We start from the raw sequence: 25,328 nt of genomic DNA, 5'->3' as shown, positions 1-25,328 counted from the left end.
CATTTTTCTCTTTCATAACGAACCTTGTCAGCCTTTACCATCCATGTCTTCCATTTCCCCTTTCCTTTAGCAGACACGATCTTCCACCTTTCTGAGCACTTCTTGGACAACTCTGAGAAGTTGACAGAAGCATCCGAGTGCTACTTCTTGTATTCCTCCCAGCAAGTTTGCAAAGAATGCATATGAGGACATTTTGCCTCTTGGCTTCTTAGGACCTCCTTTGCCCATTTTAGTTGATTTCCATCTGCAAGGCACAGAGTAGCCCAGTGCCTGTCCGGCTTGCACTTGCTCTAGTGCTGTCTTGTCTCTATGGAGCTCAATGTACTGCAATGGCTGTGAGAGCGGGAGCCAGACGCCGCCGCCCCTCCCCCCCATTTTAAGACAGAGTTCCTGTGTTTTGCCTTAGCTATCCCTGGAACTTGCTCTGTAGACTAGGTTAACCTTGAACTCAGAGATCTGTCTGTGCCTCCCTGCCTCCTGAGTGCTGGGATCAAAGATATATGTCACTATGCCTGACTTTCAGAAGATTTTCAAATTATTTATGGATTTTATTTTTCTTTTGCTGACTGGGGTCTTGCTATGTAGCCTAGACAGGTCTTCAACTCACAATCCTCCAGCATTACCCTCCTGAGTGCTAGGATTACAGGGGTGTGCCATTACCCCTGCTAAGTATTTCTCTATTACACTGTCCCATGAACAACACTTGCACAAACTACTTAACTATTATGTAAAAACCTACAACTGGGGAGTGAATTGAATGGCAACTCTGGCTGACCAACCCTGCCTTAGAGCCTAGGTTTCAGCATGCACTGCCTTACGGTGTGCTGTGCTGCCTCATGGCTGAGTAAGACAAACTGCCAACACTCACTCCCTCCAATACCTCTGTGTAGCCCATGCTGGATGGTCTACTCTGTTCCAAGTGTGGAAAGCACTGGAAAGAACAGAATTGGAAACACTACTCTTTGAAATGGGTATGACAACTATCTCTGAAACTAATCTTGAACTTACTCTTTAGCCTTGAACTTGCTTATGAAGCTATTCTCACTGGGGCCAAAATCCTTTTGACAAACATGCTATAAAAAAATCTGGGCCAAAGACTTGGCTGCAGTGATCATGAAACACATAGCCATACACTTAATCCTTGAGGAGAATAAAGTATTGTGTGTGGCAGACCACTTCCAATCCCACTAGAAAACCCAGTCATCTCTACTTGCAGAGTCTCATGAACTCAGTGACTTCTCAGTGATACACAGTCCTGGCTTTCCAACTATACTGGACAGGAAAAACTGTTCATCAGGCCACAGTGCATATGAAATGTAATACTAGTTGGTGAGTCATGCAACTACAGAACTAAAGGGAAATTGCAGCCTATGCTGTTTTGAGCTTTTCATCACGGCAACTGAGATCTGCTGCTGAACATTCTGATCAGGCAAATGGATGGATGGATGAGGGATAAGCCCATGGATAAGTCCCAGCTTGAGCACTATCTTCAAGGATAACAAGAGGTAGCACCAGAAAGACATGCTGTTATCCTTTTGTAAGCTCTGATATAAGACACACTACCCAAGAATGTGCATACTTAGGGTTATAAAAAAATAACTGTAGGCACAATACATCCAGTTAAAAGTTATTTATTCAAAAATATTTCCTACCAATTCTTTTTTTGGGGGGTGGGTTTCCCCCCCTCAGGGTTTCTCCATGTAACCCTGGCTGTCCTGGAACTCACTCTGTAGAGTAGACTGGCGTTGAACTCAGAGATTTACTTGCCTCTGCCTCCCAAGTGCTGGGATTAAAGGCATGTGCCACTAGGCCCAGCCTTTCCTACTAATTCTGATTCTAAATCACAAAGGACAGGGAGTGAGATTAAACAGAATTAACTGCTCAGATCCCTGTACAGAATGCAATTCCCTCATTAGCTCATTATCTACTGAGAGTGACAAATTCAAGTAATTTACTTCACAAGAATAATAATAGGTATACAGTACTCCATACCAAAATATTTTAAAAGCTTATATTCATATTTCACTTAAAATTTAGCTAATATAAAATGGTACTGGCTTTAAAGAACATCCAAGCAATGAATTAATTTCTTTTCTTACAAAGCTGAAGGACATAACTGTCTAAAATTTATTTATTGCCCACAAAGTAGTTAAGAACCACTTGAGGGTTAGGGTGTAGTTAGTTGTAGAGTGCTTGCCTAGCAGGAGCAAGGTCCTGCCTGAACGCTGCTCCTAGAACTGAGAAGGGAAAATCAGGACCACCTGAGGTTGTGATGCATTTGCACTTTTCATTTCCAGTGGCTAAAATATGCAGAAGATGTAGCAGAAGGACAGAGATTTCTGGCTGTAATACACATTTCCTACAGGTTCTCAACCTCAAACTATCCCTGGCTTTTGGAGACCGGGTGTGGTACCAGATACTTTAAATCCCAGTAATTAGGAAACTGAGGTAGGTAGAACTCTGAGTTCTTGGCCAGGCAGGGCTACCTAAGAAGAACATGTCTCAAAAAAGAAACAAAAGGCTTTGGGAAGCATGTACACTCAAAGGAAACCCTTTAGTATTCTCAGAGTTACACCCACCCGGAGAAACAGTCTCTCTCATTTTACTTTGAGCTTTGGGCTTTAGAAAATCATGCAGGCCACCATGCCAGGCAGGCGTGCAGCTGCTGTGCTGGCCCCAACTCTGGTCCTCCTGATGGGTTAAGAAGTCAGTCTTTTCTCAACAGTCTCCTGGTAAGCAACAAACCGTCTTAAATTCATCTTCACGTTGTCAAGAACACACAGCTGATCTGGACTGTATTTGCCCCTCCCCTCTTTCCGTATCTGGTAAAAGACAGAATGAGATTAAGTCATTTGATTGGTTATCATTTAAATAAGGTAACTATTTTATTAACAAACAGTTTTACTTCCAGATTAAATAGAATATGGATTGTGAAGAGAAAAATAAAAATCTGTCCATTTTTTTCTTTTTCCACATTCACTAAGGCAGGATCCCTCAATCAAACCCAGAGCTTGTTGATTTCGCTGGTCTCACTAGCCAGCTTGTTCTTGGGATCATCTATCTCTATCTTCTTAGGCTGGAATTCCGTTCAGCATTTTGGTGGGTAAATGCTGACCTAGTTTTCACAGTTGCATGGTTGAATACTCTAACCATGAAACCATCACCCCAACCTGAATATACACATTAGATAATAGCTACAAGCTAATTGCATGCAGAGATTCCAGTACTCTGGAGGCAAGCGGCAGAGGGATCTTTGTGAGTTTGAGGCCAGCCTTGTCTACATGATGAGTTCCAGGACAGCCAAAGTTACACAGAGAGATGTAATGCCCTGCATGAACCCCCAAGGCACCTTGAGCAAGCCTGAAGCTGTTGGCCAGAACTTCTTGCCCCAGAGCTGTTATTGGCACTCTTCCTGTTTTACTAACACGATCTGGTGGGGAGGAGCTACACCTGTTATTTTCCACTGTGCTGTAAGTCAGTATATAAGCCCATTCTATCCCCTCAATAAAGGGCATTCGACATTGCCATTGACTTGTCTTGTCTCTTATTTCAATCTCTAGGCCTTAGTTCTCAGTTCATTACAGAGGGATCCTGTCTCAAAAAAAAACAAAACACCAAAAGGGAAAAAAAGTTACTTAATGCCTGCTGCCCATGGAGGTCAGAATAGGACAATGGATCCCCTGGCACTGGAGTAAAATGGTTGTGAGCTATCATGTGGATACTGGGAGTCAAAGCTGGGTCGATACAAAAGCAAAGAGTGTTCTAAATCACTAAGCCATCTCCAGCTCCTTTATTTTATGTATATGGAGGTTTGTGTACATGCATGTCTGTGCACCACATGTCTGCAGTGCCTACAGAGACCAGAAGATCAAGTCCCTTGGAACTGTAATTACAGTTAAGTAGCCATGTGGGTGCTAAGAATTGAACCCAAGTCCTCTGAAAGAGCAGCCAGTGCTCTCAACAGTGGCCATCCCTACAGCCCTCATCTCTCCTCTTAAGCACTAGTTCTCAAGTTTGATGTCCTACAGAATGGACTGGTGGGGACCCTTCTGATACTCTTATTAACTTTCTGATTCAGAGGCCAGGAGCTGGGTGCTAAGAATCCACATTTAGAACAAGACAACAGGTGTTGCTGTAGGTTCTGGGAGGGGAGGACACCTTTGAGAAGCAGGGCTTTAGAAAAAATTCTTTAGTCTGCCACAGGGAGTTGTATTCAAAAGCAACCTGAGGCCTTCTAATGCCATTTTACACAATGCATCTCCATTTTTACAAAAATGGACTTCATTTTAAAACTGTAGGTTAAGTATATATAGGGTACTAGATTCCAGCTCCAGTAATACAAACCAAAGACCCCCACCCCCCCAGAAAAAAAAAAGCCCCAAACACCAAGATAAAGAAATTTCACAGGGGCTTATTGTAAAGAAAAACAAAAATCCAGCAGTGAGATATCATTACTATAGCAACACATACTAAACAGGAAAGTCAACCCCATCAACAGCTGCCAACACACAGGGCGTTTTCCCAGTTCAGAGTTTACAGATAGCTTTAAAGCACTGCTGCTTTAGAGTTTTATTCTTGTTCTATTTTGGTTCTGGGGATTAAACCCAGGGTCTCACAAATGCTAAAACATAGGCTACCATGATCAATATTTCCAGCCCTCATTCATTTATCTTTTGAGACAGGATCTTATTCTTCAGTCCAGGCTGGCTTGGGACTCATGATTTGCCTCCAAGTTCTGGGATTAGAGGCTGGCACTACCACATCTGTCTGGAGGGTTTGATGACTTTGCCTAATCTGCATTGCTGGCAGCAGAAATGGGGTAAACTTTGTTCTCCTTACCTCAAAGATTCCTTCTGCAGAAAGCTAAAGGGTTCTTATGAACAACACAGACACAGTGTACTAACATGAAAACAGGTCTTAGAATTAAGTAAACACACACAAAACAGAAATGTGGTTATGTTATGCTATTTTTTTGGATAGCAAAGGAAGAAATCCTAGTTACATTTGTCTTTGCTTAAAGTACAACATTCAGTGAGGCTGTAGAGATGACTCAGAGATTAAAAGGCACTGGCTGCAATTCATAGCATCTACCTGGTGGCTCAGAGCCATTTGTAACTCCAGTTCCAGGGATCTGACACCATCCTCTGCCTTTCATGAGTACTGTACATACATGATGTCCAGACACGTGCAGGCAAAAACATCCATATAAAAATTAATATATTTCAAAAGAAAAAAAATTATTTTGGGCTGGGCAGTGGTGGCACACATCTTTAATCCCAGCACTTGGGAGGCAGAGGCAGGCAATCTGTGTGAGTTAGAGACCAGTCTTGTCTACAAATCCAGTTCCAGTACAGGCTCCAAAGTTACAGAGAAACCCTGTCTCGAAAACCAAACTTCCCCCCCCCAAAAAAAAATCAAAGACCCAGAGACTGATATTGGGGTTCAAGCTGAAGAATAGGGAAGCAAAGCACCCAGCCACTAGGTCTCACCTCTACCTCAGAATGAAAGGGCTGATCGATGCACAAGCTCTTCACCATGTCTCAAACTGCTGCGTCTCCTCAGTGTGGCTGGAGAACAAATGCCTCATATTCCTCGTCCTGTCTGTTATACCCCTCTAGTGCTGGGATCAAAGGTGTGAGCTATAATTCTCTTTTAGATGGATTCACCCTTGTATAGATCTGGGTGGCCTTGGACTCACAGAGATCCATATACCTCTTAATCCTGAGTCCTAGGATTTAAGGTGTACCACCTCCAAGCTTTTGGTTGCTGGGATTAAAGATGTGTGCCTGGCTTTTATGGCTTGTGGCTGACTTTGCTTTCTGAATTTGCAGGCAAACTTTAATACGTCATAAATAATATATTACCACAAAAAATTATTTTGGGTGATGGGCTGTAGCTCAGTGATAGAGTGCTTACCTAGCATGTGATTCCTAGAAGGAAGGATAAAGGGAAGGAAGCAAAAGAAAACCAACAGAAAGCCCTCTAAAATGGAAAGATTCAAGTTTGTTCCTATTTCCCAGGTGCTGGGTATAACTCAGGTAAAGCACATGTACAGCACAGTAAGGCCCTAGGTTCAATCCACAGCACTAAAATCAATCAATCAATCAATCAATCAATCAATCAATCAATCAATCATCAAGCAAAACAGAGCTCTCTACTGCTCTCATTCAGCTGACACAGTGGCAGCTCTATGTTCCCTAGGAACACTCTAGATGCCTTCTTTCCCAGGGAAATAACCACAACAATGAAGCCAACATATAGTATACATTACACCACAAAAAAAAGTTTAGAAGTATACGAAAGTGCTTTCTAAGCTACCGACAGTATTTCTGTACAACAAAGCTGATAACATCATGAAGAACTTATGAAGATGCCACTCTGGCTCCAATTACCACAACTCAGCACCACTTTGTGGAACCATGACTCAACCAACACGCATTTCACTGAGTGCTATGGATGAAAGTGCTAGGTTAATCACCAAGATTTAACAGGAATTCTTTACACTCCCTCTAAGCAGCATGGCCCTTCTCCCCAGAGCTGCTGAGACCTGGACATTCATAAAGAAAGCAACTACAAACCTTCATCTTGAAGACTGGCTGGAATTCTTTCAAAGTAGATAACAATTTAATTTGAACTGAGGCCTTTTCAGCTTCTTCACCATCTGCAAAAACATCAAAGAGGGCATCCAAAGCCTCTCCTGTTACCACGAGGGAAGGGTCTTTGGTGGCAACTTCCAGCAGAAAGCACCCAATGGTCTACAAAAACAAACACAGGATAATGCAGATCAGTCTCCAAGATGAGCACTAACAACTCCTGCATTTCACTTCATCAAGAAATACCAGGAGAGAATGAAAACCTTTTAACATCTGAAGATGTCATACACAGCTATGAATACACCAAGTATAATATGATCAAGATAAGCTAAATATACTATAGTTTATATCACCAAATAAAGTGAGCTGAAGTCCAGACATGATATGAAAAACTTCTTCTGGAAATTACTAAATTTTTCTTTCTGCTTTCCTCAGAAGGTCTCATTTGTAACCAAAATCCCTACCACCCTTGATGCCAGCAATCAGGAGGCAGAAACAAGCAGGATTTTGTGAGTTCCAGGACAGCCAGAGCTACATAGTGACACCCTCTCTTGAAAAACAAAAACAAATCACAAAATTAAAATATGTGACACTCTTACTTTCCTCACTCTGTTTTTTGTTTGTTTGTGTTTTTGTTTTTTGTTTTTATGACATATGGATGGGACTTAGGCTAGCCTCAAATTCATCATTACAGTGGGGGATGACCTTGAACTTCTGATCCTCCTGCTTCTACCTCCCATTTGGTAGGACTATAGACATGTGCCACCAAGCCTGGGTCCTTTCTTTTCTCTCTATAATTAGCTTATGATGAGAACATCCCCAATCTGTAAAGGTTTCTTTCAGAATAAACTGATTACAGTCCAGTTGTGGTGTGGGGACAAGGGATGCAGTCTGTCATAATATGGGTTCCAAAGTCCAGCTGTAACACACTAGTCAGCTAACCTCTCTGGCTCTCATTTTTTCTTCTTCTTCTTCTTTTTTTTTTTTTGGTTTTTTGAGACAGGGTTTCTCAGTGGCTCTGGAAGCTGGAGGTTGTCCTGGAACTACCTCTTGTAGACCAGACTGGTCTCAAACTCACAGAGATCTGCCTTCTTCTGCCTCCCAAGTGCTGGGATTAAAGGCGCGCACCACCACTGCCTAGATCATTTTCTTCTTTTAATGTGAACAGTACAAGATAACCTCTATAATAGTATTAGGACTAATACCCTAGAATGTACTATAAAGCATACGCCACTAAGTAAGAAGTCTTATTAAAAAAGGATGGACCATGGGGTAGGGGAGGGACAGTTGAGAGAGGAAGGTGGGAAGAATGATCAAGAATCATTATACTCATGAACACAATTCCCAAAGAATTAAAAAAGAAAAGAATCTGGGCTTGGAAGTCAACTTCTAGTTTGTAAGAAATACTATGGATTAGGACTAGCAAGACAAGGAAGCAACAGATATAGTATATGCAACCGTTCTAGGAGGTGCAGAAGCTAGTGCTAGTGTCAAGAGAGACAAAGAACCCAATGAAACATAAGTTAGGGCTTTACTTGCAAAAACAAACTATAAGGATGATCTTGTAGAAAACTGGAAAATGATAAATACAGAAGAGGTACTGGACTTTTAATTGTAAAATGCACAATAATGGCAGTTATATAAGTTCATATTTGTAACAGGTACATAATGAACCAACAGGGGCAAATATCATGATGCCTTTTACTTATTTTAATATACTCAGCAAAGAAACTGTATGACACAGTATGATAGAATGGTAATTTAAATCTGCTTATGAGTATAACAAAATCCATTATACTTTTATTTAGTCTAAATAAAAAATACTTTGTCAGGCAATGGTGGTGCACCCCTTTAATCACGAATCCAGAAGGCAGAGTCAGGAGGATTTCTAGAGGCCAGCCTGATTTACAAAGAAAGTTCTAGGACATCCAAGGCTACACAGAAATATTGTCTCAAAAAAATAAAAAAGCAACCAAACAAACAAAAACAAAACAAAAGCCAACAACCACAACAAAAATCAAGCTTTCAAACTTGAGTTCCATTAAAATGGTCTTTGGCAATCTGAACTATGAAGGAGTAGAAGTGATTACACATACAAATCCTCATCTGTACACAGAGATGCCATATAGCCAAATGCAATAATTTATGAGTGTCTTCATTAAAACACCCAGATCAAGCCAGCAAGGCAGTTCATCAGATACAGTACAGATAACAGTAAAGCAGAACACAAAGATGTACAACATCTATACTCACTGAACCTGAGTTCAATCCCTGAAACCCACAGAGAAAGGTTAGAACCAACTCCCAAAAGAGGGCCCTTGATCTACACACACACACACCCCATATAACATACACATATAACAATAGGAAATAAAATCAAACATGTAAAAGCTCCCGAAGCAGCACAGGATGAATCAGTAAATGGTGTCTACACCTCAGAGGCAAAGGGATAGGAAGCTTAGGTCGGAGGCAGCATGTCATTTTTACGCCACTGTGCTAATTTTCTACATGGTTGTGCTAAGAGTACATACTGTTTTCCCAACTTTTCAGTTTTAGTGCTTTTAAAAATTATGTACATGTGCTGCATGTGGGTTTGTGCTGTTATCTCTGTTGAGGCCAGAGATAACAGATCCCTTGGAACTGGAGTCACACAGCTGTGTTCTGTCTGATTTGGGTGCTGGAAGTTGAAACTGGGTCCTCTTAAGAGTGGGCAGTTCTCAGCAGGGCGGTGGTGGCACATGCTTTACTCCCAGAACTTGGGAAGTTTGAGGCCAGCCTGGTCTACAGAGCAAGTTCCAGGACGGTCAGAGATACAAACAGAGAAACCCGCTCTCAAAAAACAACGGAAAACAAAAAAAAGTGTGGGTAGTCCTCTTAACTTCGGAGTTATCCCCCAGCCCTCCAACATTGTTTTTAAAGTCATTATAAATAACTATAGGGTTTTAGTAGGTTAAGAAGAAGCAGTTTAGATTGGCTGGGTGTTGGTGGCACACATTTTTAGTCCCAGCACTTGGGAAGCAGAAGCAGATGGATCTCTGTGAGTTCGAGGCCAGCCTGGTCTACAAAGTAAATACTAGTATAGCCAGGACTATGTAGATAAACCTTGTCTTTAAACAAACAAACAAACAAACAAACAAACAAACAAATAAACAAACAAACAAACAAATGAAGAAGGACTCTATAATTTTATAAAAACTAGTTATCACAATGGCCAGTAATCACTACTTCAGTGGTTAGCATAAAAAAAGACAATTCACTACTGTCTGGGGAAAAACAAAAAACAACAAACAAACAAACAAACAAACAAAAAAACCAAAAAAGAAATCCTAGCATTTGTAGCAATGCGCAGGACCAGAAGAGATGTAGCTGTTTTTCTTGTGGCAGCATGGTAGCAGGAATGTGAGGCAGCTGGTTACACTGTGCCTGCAGAAGGAAGCAGAGAGGACACTGGAGCTCAGCTCCCTTCCCCCTTTCCTTTAGTCCAGGACCACAGCCTGCAGAATGGAGCTCTCCACATTCAGGGTGCACCTTCCCTCCTCAGTTAAAACCCTCTGGAAAAGCCCTCAGACATGCCCAGAGACATGCTACCTAGGTGGCTTGCAATCCCATAAAATTGACAATGAAGAGAAACCATCACAAAAAGCATCACAGTAAGTAAAGCAAGAACAGAACAACAGTGCTGTACGTTGTCACTCACAGCTCTGGAATAATGGTATGGGAAGGCACAAAGCAAAGGAATAAAAATAGCATAAGGAATGCATACAAAATAAACTTGACAGAAGGGATAATTCTAGTGTTCTATAGCACAGTCTGCTAACTACTGTCTGCAATAACTGACAATGTAGTTCTAGTAAGGAGAAGACTCTGAAGCTCCCACAACAGACAAGATAAGTATTGGAGGAGATGCAAACACTAATAACCTCGGCTGTGTACATTACACATGACTCAAATGTTTGTTATACCCCACAAATATTTACAAGAATTATGTATCAATTAATTTTTCAAATGTAGCTGGGTGGTAGTGGCATATGCCTTCAATCTCAGCACTTGGGAGATAGAGGTAGGTGAATCTCTGTGAGTTTGAAGCCAGCCTGGTCTACAGAACAAATTCCAGAACAGCCAAGGCTACACACAGAAACCCTATCTCAAAAAAAAAAAAAAAAACCAAAACAAACAAACAAAAATTCCACATATGACCTAATGCTGAAAACAAATTTATTTTTAAGAAAGCACATCTGGAGAAAAGTTAAATGAAAATAAGGCTCACCTTTTCAAATACTTTTGTTGTTGTTGTTTCTTTTTGAGACAGGGTTTCTGTGTATTGCTCTGTAGTCTGTCCTGGAACTAGCTCTGTAGACCAGGCTGGCCTTGAACTCACAGAGATCAGCCTGCCTCCACCTCCCGAATGTTGGCACTAAAGGTATGCGCCAATGCCCAACTATCAAATACTTATTTAACACATAGTTTTATTAAAGCCATAGGGCACACTCTATTAATAACTTCAATAATTTCTTTATACAATATATCTTACCATGAATTCCTCCCCATTTCTACTTATGAATATTTTATGTTAGAAACAATTTTTTACCTTTAGAGTTTCAAGTGTGCCATCTTCTTTGGCTAGGACGCTGCCAGTGATCCCTAAAATACTGACCACATTCACTCGAACCCCGATATTGCTACTATGAATGCCTGCTCTGCATAGTGTCATCAGCTGCTCAGGTGTCATACACTGTTGAAGAGAAAAGAAATATTTTCAGTTATTTATTTACTTATCTCATGTGTATATGAGTGTTCACGTGTGTGAGTGTTGTATAACAGTTTCCTGTGACTGTAATATTCTGTCCTGATGGGAAGCTCTTTAAACTGGGAGGCAAACACTCAAAATAACTTCAAAATAGAAGTACCTGAAACTAATCAAATTCACTAGGTCCCTCCCTGCCTGAGTTCTCAGATATAAGGGAGCCAGGGTGCAGAGAAGACACTCAGGCAAGCTGAACTGCAAAGACTCAGAGGAGAAATGCTGCAAAGATGACCCAGCTGCCTGGAAGGAACAGAAACCTGCCTGTTGCCTGGAAGATGTTTAGAAGAGTCACTTTGAAAGGACATTCCCCAAACTGCTGAGCTGCAGGCTATGCACCTTGCTCCAGGTGTTGGGGGTAGGCTTTGGTGATAGAGCTGTCTTCCACTCCTTTAAGTAACCCCTCACCCATTCCTGTAAGTATCACCAATAAGACTCACTGGTTCACCAAGTTGGACTTTGTAGCTAACTTTATTTTGGTCTGTGGTAAGATCCCTATTTGAGTTGAGTAGAAATGTGTGTCACATCTCCCCAGGAAAAGTTTTGTCACACAACAGTGGACATATGTATGTAGGTGTTTGTGTACACATGTACAATTTGTGGAGGTCCAAGGTTGATGTTGGGAGCCTTCCTTGATTACACTCTACCTTCTTCATTGAGGCAATCGCTCAGCTGAACCAGAACTTGCCAACACTCCAGGAATTCCATTTCCACCCTCAGAGCTCCAGAACAGGCACACCATCCACCCACACATTTATGTGGATTCCAAAGATCTTGTATGGTAAGCACTTTTAATCACTAAGCTATCGATATAGTCCTTTTGGGTTTTAAGGAGGAACATTAAAACTTGAGCATGGGACACTTTCTTTAGCAAAAAGCAATCAGAAACTTAAGAGTTTGGGGATAGAGGTATAGGTCACCAGTGGAGCACAAGTAAGGGGTGGGGAGGGGGGCGACTCCGACATAGGGTTCACAGCAGAGAATAATAGGAACCAACCTGAAGAAATACCTATTAACATGTATCAATTTTTGTATCAAAAAGAATAACTAGTCAGGTGGTGATGGCACATATCTTTAATATTAGCACTTGGGAGGTAGAGGCAGGCCCATCTCTGTTAGTTCAAGGCCAGCCTCACTTACAAACTGAGTTCTAAGGCTGGGGCAGCAGGATCAGTAGTTTAAAGCCAGTCTGAGCTACATAAGGAAATCCTATCTCAAAATAAATGTAAAGCTCTGAACACACAATGAGACTAAAAAGAAAGCATGAGTGAAGCCCTGAGTTCAGTCTCAGGAACAAACAGAAAACAAGAAGCAGGAAGGAAGAAAACGTTATAGGCTGCATTTAGAAATTACCAGGGTATATGTTCATTATGTGAGATAAAGGATCAGGGATACAAACTGTGCCAAAATTACTAAATGGCCAATGAGACAATGTCTTATTGCAGGAGAACCCTAGCTAACAGTACTGCACAAAGGTAAAGCCAGGTGTCCCCAGTGTGCAGCCTCAAAAGGATCAGAGCAGCTATGATCACCACTGGCTAAAATCTTGGAGTGAACACACTAAGACATTACCTGTGATTTAAAGTATGAAACACACACAGCAATATGAATTTTTCTTGCCAAAACAATTCTGAACCTGAATCTAATTAGATGTAGGAAATGGAGAGTATTAAAAAGTCATCCAATCAGACCACTGAGAACAAAGTAACTGATTCTTCCGTGAGGGAAAGCTGGGCATTGGTGGCGCATACCTTTAATTGCAACACTTGGGAAGCAGAGGCAGTTGGATCTCTGTGAATTTCAGGTCAGCCTGGTCTACAAAACTACACAGAGAAATCCTGTCTCAAAAAAAAAAAAAAAAAAAAAAAAAAAAAAAAAGTACAAGGAAGGGAAAAAGAAGTAAGGAAAACATTACAGATTAAGAGCCATGAGATATAAATATACAAAAACTGTATGGTATATAGAATCACGTATCTATAAAGCTGTTTAAAAAAGAAACAAAGGCTGGGCATTGGTAGTGTATTCCTTTAATCCCAGCACTTGGGAGGCTGAGGCAGGAGGATTTCTGTGAGTCGGAGACCAGGCTAGTCTACAGAGCTAGTTCTAGACCACAAAAAACAACAGAGACATTACTAAGGCAATCTGGAGAAAATGAACTACATATGAAATAGGAATTATCTGCTATATTTTGGATCTAGAGTGATGATATTGAGATTTTGGCTTTTAAAAACACAGCTTACTGGCCAGCCTGGTCAACAAGAGCTAGTTCCAGGACAGCCTCCAAAGCCTCAGAGAAACCCTGTCTCGAAAAAACAAAAAACCCACAACCACAGCTTACTGATAGACATAAGTAATCAGATCATTTATTGGTGAAATAGTATGATTTACCTAAAAATACTCAAAAATTTAAAATAAAGGGGAAACAAATGAAACAAGGAGGCAAGGTGGAGGCTATACTGGAGATGGGCTTTCAGCAACAGCTGGAATCCCCTTGACAAAAAGTAACAAGGATAAACATAAGGCACCTGCCATGAGAGGACTCAGGAAGACATAGATGAGAGTTCCTAGAAATAAATACATGAAGACCAACAACATGTAGCGAAAATGTTTATGATCTAAACATCAACTAAGAAGCATCATACAAAGGCAGCTGTGTGGTGCTGCAAGCTCAAAGGAGGTGGAAACACTTGTTTTTTGAGATAGGGTTTCTATGTAGTCCTGGCTGTCCTGGAAGTCACCTGTAGACCAGGCTGGCCTCGAACTCACATAGATCCTCCTGCCTCTGCTTCCTGAGTGCTGGGACTAGAGGTGTGCACCACTATATCAGGTTTTTCTTTTTTAAAAACACTTTTCTATTTCAAGCACTTCCCTTGCCTTTTCACAAAGCTCACCTATAACTCTAACAGTTTTTTTCTTTCTTTTTTTGTGGTAATGTGCTTGCAAAAGCACAGAATCTTTGCAAGTTTCACAGAAGACGTTTATAATATCTTACCTGTGGAATATTCTTGGCAGCCATTGCTTGCAAGAGGGCCCTCAAAGCACTACTTATGGCTTCTAGAAAATCAGCATGTTTAGCAAAATCTAAAATACACAAAAAAAAAAAATCCACAAGACACAAAGGTGAAGTCCAAGTTTTCTCTTTTCCAAGACAAACTATTTTTTATAGAAAAAGAAACAGGGTTAAAACAAAGTATATAAGTGTCAGCTTACACTCTTATTAACAAGAGCAACTTTTTTCAGATTTATTTTATTTTAGGTAGATGAATGTTTTGCTTTCCGGTATGTCTGTGAACCATTGAGTGCAATGCCCAGGAAGGCCAGGAGAGGGCATCAATTATACTAGAACTAGAATAAGAGGGTTATGTGTCCCCATGTAGACTCTAGGGACTGAACTGGGATCTTCTCCAAGAGTAATAACTGAGCCATCTCTCCAGCCCCCCAAAAAAGCATTCTTGGTATTTAAGCCAAACGTTTACCTAACAGTCTGTACAGTATCTGATAAGTCTGAAAGATGACTGCAGTAAGGACAGGCAGAGGTCCTGACTTAAGATGTAGGGCTTTCCCTAGACTAACACTTGGCCGAGGATAAACCTGAGCCAGTGGTTGTGGATTCTCATCTCACAGGTCTCTATTGTGATGCTGGCAGACCTGTGATGGAGTCCTCTCCTACACTCTTGACAATACAAGCTCATGGCTCAAAGTCTTCCTGCGTCTGTTCCATGAGTCAGCTTTGCTCTTTTCCTACTGTACATTCCTATGCATAACAAACAGAACAGCAATAACAACTGAGCTAGCATAGTCACAGGCAAGAACAAATGAGGGCCAACAGGTGAGTGATCTATTTGGTACACGTGAACAATAATTTGTAAAAATGCACAGCAAGTATGTTCAGTCCTACACCATCTTCTGACAACTCCTCATTTACATGCCATATGCAGAGTATGATTTCTTCTTCTTCTTCTTAAACATGGGTGTGACTTTTATCTTCTTCAACCACATCCATTACCAGTTAGGTCATAACAAACAATGTGACTTATAGCTGACTCACAGGTGTTTGCTTTTCCCTGAACTCCAACCTAGGAACCCAGGTATTGTTGTGAAGAGGCTCAGGTCGTGTATGCAGTGTTCCAGCGATCATGCTTTAATATAAGTGAACAAACACTCAAATGACCCTGGCTCACAATCTTTAAGTCCTTAAGAAGAGACACTATTCTAGTCAAGAGTTCACCTCAGCAATAGTGACACTGCCCAGATAATTCTGTTACATGTATGTGTGTACATAGGGAGCTCCTGTGGAGGATATTTCCTAGCATCCCTGCTGCATACCAGGAGCAACCACCGAGAAGTAACCATTGAAAATATCTTCAGCAATTGCCCCTAGTGGAGAATTACTGACTACAGACATTGTGGAATAGAGACAAATCACCTTCCCCATTCTGCCTGTGTTCCAGGCAAAGAGAGACAGGGTAGCATTGGTGCTCAGGCTCCTCCTGCCTCAGTCTCCTGAGAGGCAGAGACTGAAGCTATATCTAATCACATGCACCTTATTGCTTCAGCCATAAAGCTTGGGGTAGCAGCAGATGCCATGGTCTCCCTATAGTCCAGGATGGCCTCAAACTCTCAATTCTCCCGCTTCAGCCTTACAAATGCTGGGATTAAAAAAACTGTAATCCATACCAGTCCATAATTTTTAAAATTTTATTTATCATTACTATGTGTAAGTGCAGGTATATATGTGCTAAAACACATCCATGGAGGTCAAAGGACAACACTCAGAAATCTTTCCTTACTAGGATCCAGGAATCTAACTCAGGTTCTCAGGCTTGTATATGAAATGCTTTCTTTATATGTGGAATCATCTTATCAGCTCCCCACAAATTATAACCAAGGCTTATTTATATCATTTAGCTTTTCATTTTCAGATATTGTATGTACCAACAAAGGGAATTCCTCTAATTATCACAGGGTGACAGACAGTAAGTCAACCTCAGGATTAGACACACCTTGAACAAAATCCTACATGACATGTGATCTGTCTCATTCCATTGTGATCCCAGATCAAATGCTCTTTCTCTAGAGAGCACTTTTACATTTAACTTATCACCTTACACCATTCTGTCCTTATTTTTTCTTCACAGTTGAAATTAAATATGAGAGAATATAAGTTCCATGACTATTTGTTTACTTCAGTACCCCTAGGACCTAGGTGGTAAATGACAGTCAGAGGTCAAGAAGCACTTGCTAAACAATGGCCCCCATATCCTAAAGTCTGGTGTCCTATAGACACTCCAAAACTGATGCAAAGGTGCCCTTTAAAAGTTTCTTTAAAAGGCCTTTAAAAGTTTCCACACTGTATAATTCACATTTCATCTTGATTAAAGAAAATATTTGAGCTGGGTGCAGTGGTACATGCCTTTAATCCCAGAACTCAGGAGGCAGAAACAGATGGGTGTTCGAGGTCAGTCTAATCAACAGTTTGAAGACAGCCAGGGATGTTACACAGAGAAATTCTATCTTGAATAAAACAAACAAACAAAAAACAATTCCTGGCAGTTACTTAAATGGTTATTTCTGTCATTTAAGCTTGTCAGAAGATATGGTACTGTCACAGAAATTAAAGACAGAGACATGTAACCAGAGACTCAGTTCTTGGTATTACAGCATTCATGACTACATCCCCCTCCATCATCTCCAGAGAATCAATCTCTCTGGAAGCAGATGCTTAAATGGAACTAATGTATTAATGATACCTCTAAGAACTGGGTGGCATGGTACAAAGGAAGGAGGCTGTCCACTTCACGTTCTCTCCTAACTTTTGAATTTTGTTCTCCATACTATATATGGATTAAATTTATAAGAATAGGGTTGGGGGAGGTGCAGGAAACCTCCAAAACAATAAGAGCGACTGCCACTCTCTTGGTTGCCTGCCAGAACTCCATGGTGGACCTTATTGCTGAAGACACTACACACTGCACTCACAGAACTTTGGAAAAATTAACCTGGTGCTTACCTGGAAGCCTCTTCCCTGAAGGCTAGCTCTCATAGTGCTGAGGGTGCTTTGTAAGCTGCTGAGGGAGAAAAGTTATCAACAGCCCTAGCCAGCTGAAAAGTCTGAGAACCATAATGGCAGGGCCAGCAAGATATCCTCAAGAGGCTGGGTGCAGTGGTGCACGCCTTTAATGCCAGCACTCAGGAGGCAGCAGGCAGGCTGTGTGTTTATGTTCTTGTGTGATTGTAATAGGAATAATTATAAAAGGGGTCATGAATTCAAGAGAGGGTGCTGGGGGAAAACAGAAAGACATGGGGGTAGAAACAAAGCAGATTCAGTATTCATGTATGAAATCCTAAAAAAGAATGAAAGACCTACTCAAGTATCTTAATAAGGACCCGATACACATGACTCATTTTAACTGGCTTTACGTTAATTTTTTTTTTTTTTTTTTTTTTTCAAAGATAGGGTTTGTCTGTATATCCCTGGCTGCATTGGAACTCACTTTGTAGACCAGACTGACCTTGAACTCACTTAGATCTGCCTGTCTCTGCTTCCCAAGTTCTGGGATTAAAGGTGTAGGTCACCACCACCCAGACTGACATTAATTTTAAAATACATACATACACATAAACCTACTGACACCCCTTGACAGACACATGGCTGATAGTGTCTAGGAAAGGTTTCTGCAAGTTAAATATGATAACACTCCATCAATAGAGTTCAAGTCACTATCCTGCAAAGTTCTGCTATGGCTAAGTAGTAATGTCTTTCATTACTATTACTAATATATTTCGTTACTATGTCTTTCACAGTAATGTCTAAATATTTACCTGGCTGAGAAAAAAGAAGTTGTGACAGATGCTGTGCAAGTGTCTGAAGAGCTGGGGCTCCTCCAAGATGGTCCATATCCAGGAGAGACACAAGACTCTGGAGACACATAAGTGCTCTACACTGAATAGTGTTCAATCTGCAAAAAAAGTGAACAGTGTTGCTTCTGTAAACTAATGTACTGGAATTTTTACTACCATTGTTGTTGATTAAGGTGTAGCATCTTGCTTTATACCCCAGGTTAGCCTGGAGCTCACTATGACGTCATTGTTGGCTTTGACTCTATGACCCCCCTTGAATACAGGGATTAGAATTATGAGCCTCCATGTCTGACTCAGTGCCAATTTTTAATCTAAACTTCAGATTCTAATTAAGAGTACCTACAAGTTCAATGGGATCTGAGGCGGGCCACAAAGAATAATGTGATCTGTTAATCTGCCAAAGTACCTGAGTACTCAAGGGCTATGAGTGCACTTCATTATGAGTCATAAGTCTCTATTCAATCTTGGATAGCAAGCTCCTTACTTTTATTTTTTCGTTTTTATTTATAGTTTGCTGTTCCAGGGACTGATCCCATGGCACCATTCATACTACACAGGCACTCTACCCTGAACTATCACTCACTTTTGACTTTTAAAAAAATCTGAAGACAGGGTCTCAATAAGCTGCCCAGGCAGAGCCTGAACTTGATCATTGATCAGCCCTGGGCAGTTGAGATTACAAACCCCCACCCCAGGACTGGTTTCTTGCTTTTCCATAGGGGAGCCCCTTGGTATGTGTCCCTTGACATTGTGGGGATTGTGGAAATGGAACCACAGAGTATACTTTTTGTGTCTTATTCATTCTGTTCAACACAGTAAATTCTGCTGTGTTTGAGTGGTTCCAATTCAGATCCTTTTAACTGCTGAATGCAAATTTCTTACACATATGACCATGACAGACATCAAGACTGTTTCCAAGTTGGAACAACTATGACCCACAATGCTATGAGTATTCATTCTCACACTGGTATCCAAGCACACTGGGTACAAACTTCTCCAGGCTGGTCTTGGGAGAATTTTCTATTCAATATTACAACATTTCACATAATGACAAAATGATAAATGTTTCTGAAAACTGAAAGGTTCTTACTTCTTAATCAAAGGTTTCCAAGTAGGGTTCCTAGAACATATGTCAATGGCAATACTGTTTGGTGAAGCAGTTTTCTCAAAAACCTAGGTTTGAAAAGGAAACAGGAAAAAATAAAAGGGAGATTATCTTAAATAGGACTTTTGTTGTTTCCAAAATTACCATTGTCAGAACATGTGTGCATTTCTAGCTCTGTTAGTTCTGCTTTACATCCAAGTTACCAGCTCATGCTGTGCAAGTAAACAGCTCCCATCAGCCATTACCACACCCCAATCTGAGGCCAGGATAAAACTAGAGTACCTTCTTTGGGATGAGGCAGTTGGTAAGGGCAGTGTGAATCTCATGGGACAGGCACAATGGGGACAGCAGCTGCCCACTGCACTCATTGAAGGAGTTTTCCATAAAGGCTTCACTTTCATCACTACTAGAAAGTTCTTCCCATTCATCATCAGAGGGATCTGAGGAGAGAGCAAACCAGACACTACTGGATTATCAAAGAAACTCTGATGGAAGCTGCCTGTGGTGTGGGAGTGGGAGTAGGGTGGGAGTGAGGTGGGGGAATGTCTAGTGTAAATTGGGAGCAAACCTTCACTGCAGCACATGTTGACAATAACTTCCAGAGCAGTCTGCTGAGCTGTCAGCAACGCCATGGTCTCTCTCAGCTCCTTGTCAGTAGACTAAAGAAATAAATATAAATAATAAAAATCAGGTATCTTTTATATCAGTTTCCTTGATTCGTGTCCACTGGACAATTACTGCACTTGGAAAAGAGTATATGAGAGCTTGAGTAGGTCAACAACAACAAAAAAAAACTAAAAAGAATACAAATGAACACTGTGATTTCCACTTGGCACAGTGTAGCAAGTCTTTCTTACATGGGTTCATCTAGCACAGGCTGCACAGGAGAGAACAAACAGATAATCACCTTGAATCCTGACCTATGATTTAAGAAGTAACTCAGCTAGGGAGGCAGAGGCAGGCGGATTTCTGAGTTTGAGGCCAACCTGGTCTACAAAGTGAGTTCCAGGACAGCCAGGCTATTATACAGAGAAACCATGTCTCAAAAGTACAACAACAACAGAAAAAGGCTGGGCATGGTACACACCTTTAATCCCAGCACTTGGGAGGCAGCCACAAGTGAATCTTCTAGGAATTTCAGGTCAGCCTTGTCTACAAAGTGAATTCCAGGGCAGCCAGAGCTATGTAGAGACCCAGTTTACAAAAAAATCAAAATAACAACAAAAAAGATTGGGGGGAAAAAAAGGCTACTGAGATATCTCAGTGGTCAAGAGTGTTTACTATTCTTATAGAGGATCAAAGTTTGGTTCTTAGCATAGGTTAGGTAGCTCACAACTGCCTTTAACTCTAGCTCCAAGGGCAGCCAATGCTCTTTTCTGACCTTTATGGCATCCTAACCCATTTGCACAAACACACACAAACCTTAAAAAAAAAAAAAAAAAAAAAAAAAGACAATAATGGAGATATTTTCCTCTACAATCATAAATTTCACCAAATAATATTTCTTAAAATGAACAATATAAACTTATAAACCATAATTCTTAAAAATTGCCTGTAAAAGGTCAATCAGCCACATTAATGATATCCTATGGTGAGTGGCATAACCTTGAAAATAACACGTACTTTGTTGTTTACAAATTCAAACTGTTTTTGATGACTAAACAAAATTGCACTAAGTAGATCCACTATAATTGACCAAAAATTCCATTGATGTGAATATTTTAGATTATAGCCATTCTTTTATACCTCTAGGTTTTGTAATCATGGTGTTAATGAATTTCCATCTTTTTTCTTCCTTGTTAAAAACTTATTATCTTGTAGTGTCAAGGGGAGGAAGAGTTCAGATTCCAGGGCTCAACCTTCCTGTCTCAGCCTAAGTACCTGGGACACAGACACACCCCACTATAACCAACCAGCTAACCAAAACAAGACCAGAGATACCTGATACCTGGGGGAAAACCGCATCTGCTCTGCCCTTGTCAGTGTTCTATAAATAATATAACTCGTGTGTGTGTGTGTGTGTGTGTGTGTGTGTGTGTGTGTGTGTAATAATTACATTTAACTAAGAGGGTAAAGATGTAACTCAGTGGAAATGTGCTTGCCAAGAATGTGCAAAGTCCTAGGTCTGATCCTCAGTACTAAAAGTAATTAAGTAAACTAGCAAAACAAAATCCCTTCTTATCCAACATTGTATTACATATTGTTAAGAATTCAAAGATGGCCTGCCATATAGTTCAGTTGGTAGAATGTTTGCCTATTATGCATAAAATCTTGGGTATCATCTCCAACACTACACAAGCTGGGAATATTGGCATGCCTACAATCATTAAGAACACTTTGGAAGTGCAGACAGGAGAATCAAAAATTATAAGTTATCCTTTGGCTATACAGCAAATTTGAGACTGGCCTGGAATATACGAGGTCCTATATAAAGATAAAATGAAACCAACAAAAACCTAAAGATGACTGAAAGGTGTGGGGAGATATGAGTAAGTGGCTGTAAATAACATGGCATTTTATATGAACTTAACACCTAAGGATTTGAAACCTGAGGTGGAGCCTGACTTAGAGCCAATTCCCTGTGGATATATATAAGTATCTTATTTCCTCATACTAGGTCCAGAGTTAAGTGTATCTAAGCTGAGTGGTGGTGGTGCACACCTTTAGTCCCAACATTTGGGAGGCAGAGGCAGGCAGATCTTTGTGAGTTCCGGGACAGTTTCCAAAGCTATAGAGAAACCCTGTCTCAAAAAACAAACAAACAAATGTTTGTTTTCATTTAAATGGACTTGGTTATATAAAATAAAATAAAGTAAAAAAAAAAATCAATAAATCAATAAAGTAGTATTTTGAGAGAAAAAAAACAAACAAAATGTATGTATGTCTTATGATACATTACCATTTTCCTTTCCAGAATATTTGTGCTCATTTAAAAAGCAACTAATGAGCCAGGCATGGCACACACCTTTAATCCCAACACTCAGGAAGCAGAGGTGGATGGATTTTAGTAAGCTTGAGGTGAGCCTGGTCTACATATGGAGCTCCAGGACAGCCACAACTACAAAGTAACACTGTCTCAAACAAAAAATAAAATCCCACCAAAATTTAACCATAACTTTGACCTATGTTATCTAACAAAAATGAAGGATGGCTGATAGAATGCATTCTCTGTGTGTGTGTGTGTGTGTGTGTGTGTGTGTGTGTATGTGATGGGTTCAATTTCTAGATAACCCCCCCTCCCAAGTATGAATTCCTGAATTTATTTTCTGTAATTTTTCTAGTAACACTGTATAAAAAAACCATTTCTATTCAGGTTTGTGTGTGTGATCTTCAGCTAAGCTAAGAATAGACTGTCACGAAATAGATATGCTATGGATTCTCTCTACTTAAAACATACACCATGTCAGAAATTCTGAGATTCATTTCTCCTTTATGTAACTGCTGCTCAAAGCATCCCTTTTATTCTTACTGTTATCAAACTGACATAAAGAATCAGTACAGAGATGTTATGGCATCTGGGATTTGTGTCAAAGTAACCAGGAGCAGGAGAGGCAAATGAAGAGGTATAGATAAAATAAAACACCAGACTGAATAAATGATACTTCTGGCAGCTAAAGAGGGATACTATTCCTGCGTGTATTAAAAATGCTCTTTCCTTTACATATTTGTGTTATGTTCTCAAGTTTAATGATGCAACTGAAGGTTTTATTTTATTTTTTGGTTTTTGAAGACGGGTTTCTCTGTGTAACAGCCTGGGCTGTCCTGGAACTCACTCTGTAGACCAGGCTGGCCTTGAACTCACAGAGATCCACCTGCCTCTGTCTCCCGAGTGCTGGGATTAAAAGCATGCGACACCACCACCCAGTTGCAATTGAAGGTTTTAAATTCGCAGGACTCCAGAAGAATATATGAAGAGTGGGAAGGACCTCAGTTTACTGTGAGTTTGTGCTCCTTGCATGTGTGACTCTGATATCTAACACTCCACTTGCACCTAAATTCTGGTTAGCTAACTGGCTTGCACATTAACTAATGTGATGAGTTAAGACTTTAAAAGTAAATTTTGCTTTGAGGAAACACTATTTTATTAACTCAAAATTTTATTTCTCTTTTACTGTACCAGTATCAAACCTAGGACCTTAAACATAGCTATCATGTACTCTACTCTACCACTAACAATATCCCCAGCCACTCTGTGTGCATGTCATATCTAAACAATGAAGGCACATGGGTGTAAAAGTACACACACACACACACAGGTAAAACAGGCTTCCTCTATCATGCTTTGATATCATTGCCTTGAATCAGGGTGTACGGAGCAGAGAAAGCGCCGAGTGACTGAATGTGTGCTTTTGACACAGGCAAAGAACCTCAGAACCTCAGACATATGGAGAAGTGGCAAAGCCTTTCCTTCTGACCTATGTGTGGATGTTGACAGTGTGTAGAACATGTCCACCATAGCTTTCAGCCCCTGGATGTTTATGGCCTGAAGACTGTTCTGCTGCAGGGACTGATCCTACCAAAATTAGTTACTCTTGTCTCTTTATTTATCTGTATATAATAATCCCACCGCCTTATTCAGCTGTATGTAATAGTGCATAATACGTACATATGTAATAACTTCATCTCTCTGTTCAACTCTATATAATAAACATAATGAAATTTGGGGGTCCTGCAGTTTCTTTAGCTGAAGAGTCAAGACTATGGATCCCAGTTTTCTGTCTACTTATCTCCCTACTCCAATTAGGTCTGTTCCTGGAGCCATGCTGATTCTCACTGAATCATAAGCCTACTGTTTTGACTTGATTTGCTGGCTACTGAGCTCTGAGGATCCATCTGTGGATGCCCCTAATCCTGGGCTTATAAGCATATATAGCCATGCCTGGCTTTTTACATAAATTCTGGGTATTTGAGCTTAAGTTTTTATGCTTACAGAGCAAGCACTCTATCCACTGAGTCTTCTCCCCAGCCCACAGTCTCTCTATTTCAAATCTGTAATCCCAAGAGGGCAGTATGTTAAAATTAATCACCAATTATATTTTAAACAATGCCGTTTCTACCTCAATCCTGGTGTGTGTGTGTGTGTTGGGGGGGGGGAGGATCCTTCTCCCCTTATTCCTTTTAAGAGACTCCTGGAGGTAAAACTGCACACAAGAGTCACACATGAATTTCAGATCCTTCAGGGGTCTCTGATGAGCTATAAGAGCAGTTTTGGAAGCTAAGTCTCATCGTAGTCTAACACTCTAGAGGTAAAGACTCAAGAATCTGAAGCCAGCCTGGGCTACACAGGCAGACTATCTCAAAAAAACATCAACATCAGATGAGCAGATGGCGTAGAAAAGCAGTATGCCTGCCTGAATCCATCAGGGCAGCAGAGAATACCACACCTCCAGCTTAAAGCACCAACGCATCACATTCCCACTTTCTACTCATTGATAGGAAACCAACCACATTCCAGGTTTACCCTTCAACCATTCAGTTATATTCCAAGAAACACTACTAGGTTCCTCATAAATGCCTCCCTTTGGAAAAGGTGCATGCTTGTGATTCCCTCCACTGTTGCTGGTTTTCAATAATGCTAATACAAGCAAACTGAGACAAGGATTAAATATGAGGTTCCAATATGTGTGCTGTGTTGAAAGAGGAGGTGCTATGATTTTTAACGCATTTTCTGGTGTGTAAGCAATTTGAGGATAGAATTGCGTTCTCACTTAACACAATACTTTATTGTTCATATGCAACTGTTCTATATATTAAATTCCTCATTTCTTTAAAACACTAAGATTAAATTATGCAAGTAAGAGAGATGGCTCAGTGGTTAAAGGCTCTTGCTGCCAAACCTGATGATCTGAGTTCAATCCACATGGTAGAAAAGAAAACTGACTCCTACAAGTTGTCCTCTGACTTCCACAGGTTTTATGGCATGCACATGATTGCTCCCTACTAATAAAATGTAGTAATTTTTTAAAAA

General features: G+C 40.6%; 1 protein-coding gene across 1 annotated transcript in view; it reads right to left on the bottom strand.

The window, feature by feature from the left end:
• Positions 1 to 2,073: 2,073 nt before the first annotated feature.
• Positions 2,074 to 25,328, bottom strand: part of Heatr3 (HEAT repeat containing 3) — a 35,833-nt gene continuing 12,578 nt past the window's right edge. The window contains exons 8-15 of the mRNA XM_051195072.1: positions 19,929 to 20,019; positions 19,643 to 19,800; positions 19,346 to 19,428; positions 18,217 to 18,353; positions 14,387 to 14,475; positions 11,182 to 11,325; positions 6,579 to 6,755; positions 2,074 to 2,822 (exon numbers count right to left, since the gene is read on the bottom strand). Coding sequence (XP_051051029.1) covers positions 2,700 to 2,822; positions 6,579 to 6,755; positions 11,182 to 11,325; positions 14,387 to 14,475; positions 18,217 to 18,353; positions 19,346 to 19,428; positions 19,643 to 19,800; positions 19,929 to 20,019 — 1,002 coding nt within the window. The 3' untranslated portion in view covers positions 2,074 to 2,699. The remainder of the gene's footprint in view (positions 2,823 to 6,578; positions 6,756 to 11,181; positions 11,326 to 14,386; positions 14,476 to 18,216; positions 18,354 to 19,345; positions 19,429 to 19,642; positions 19,801 to 19,928; positions 20,020 to 25,328) is intronic.

This window comes from Phodopus roborovskii, unplaced genomic scaffold (genome assembly GCF_943737965.1).
Source record: "Phodopus roborovskii unplaced genomic scaffold, PHOROB, whole genome shotgun sequence".
Lineage (NCBI taxonomy): Eukaryota > Metazoa > Chordata > Mammalia > Rodentia > Cricetidae > Phodopus > Phodopus roborovskii.
Note: the sequence above shows the minus strand (reverse complement) of the source record. Positions and strands in the feature narration are given on the sequence as shown.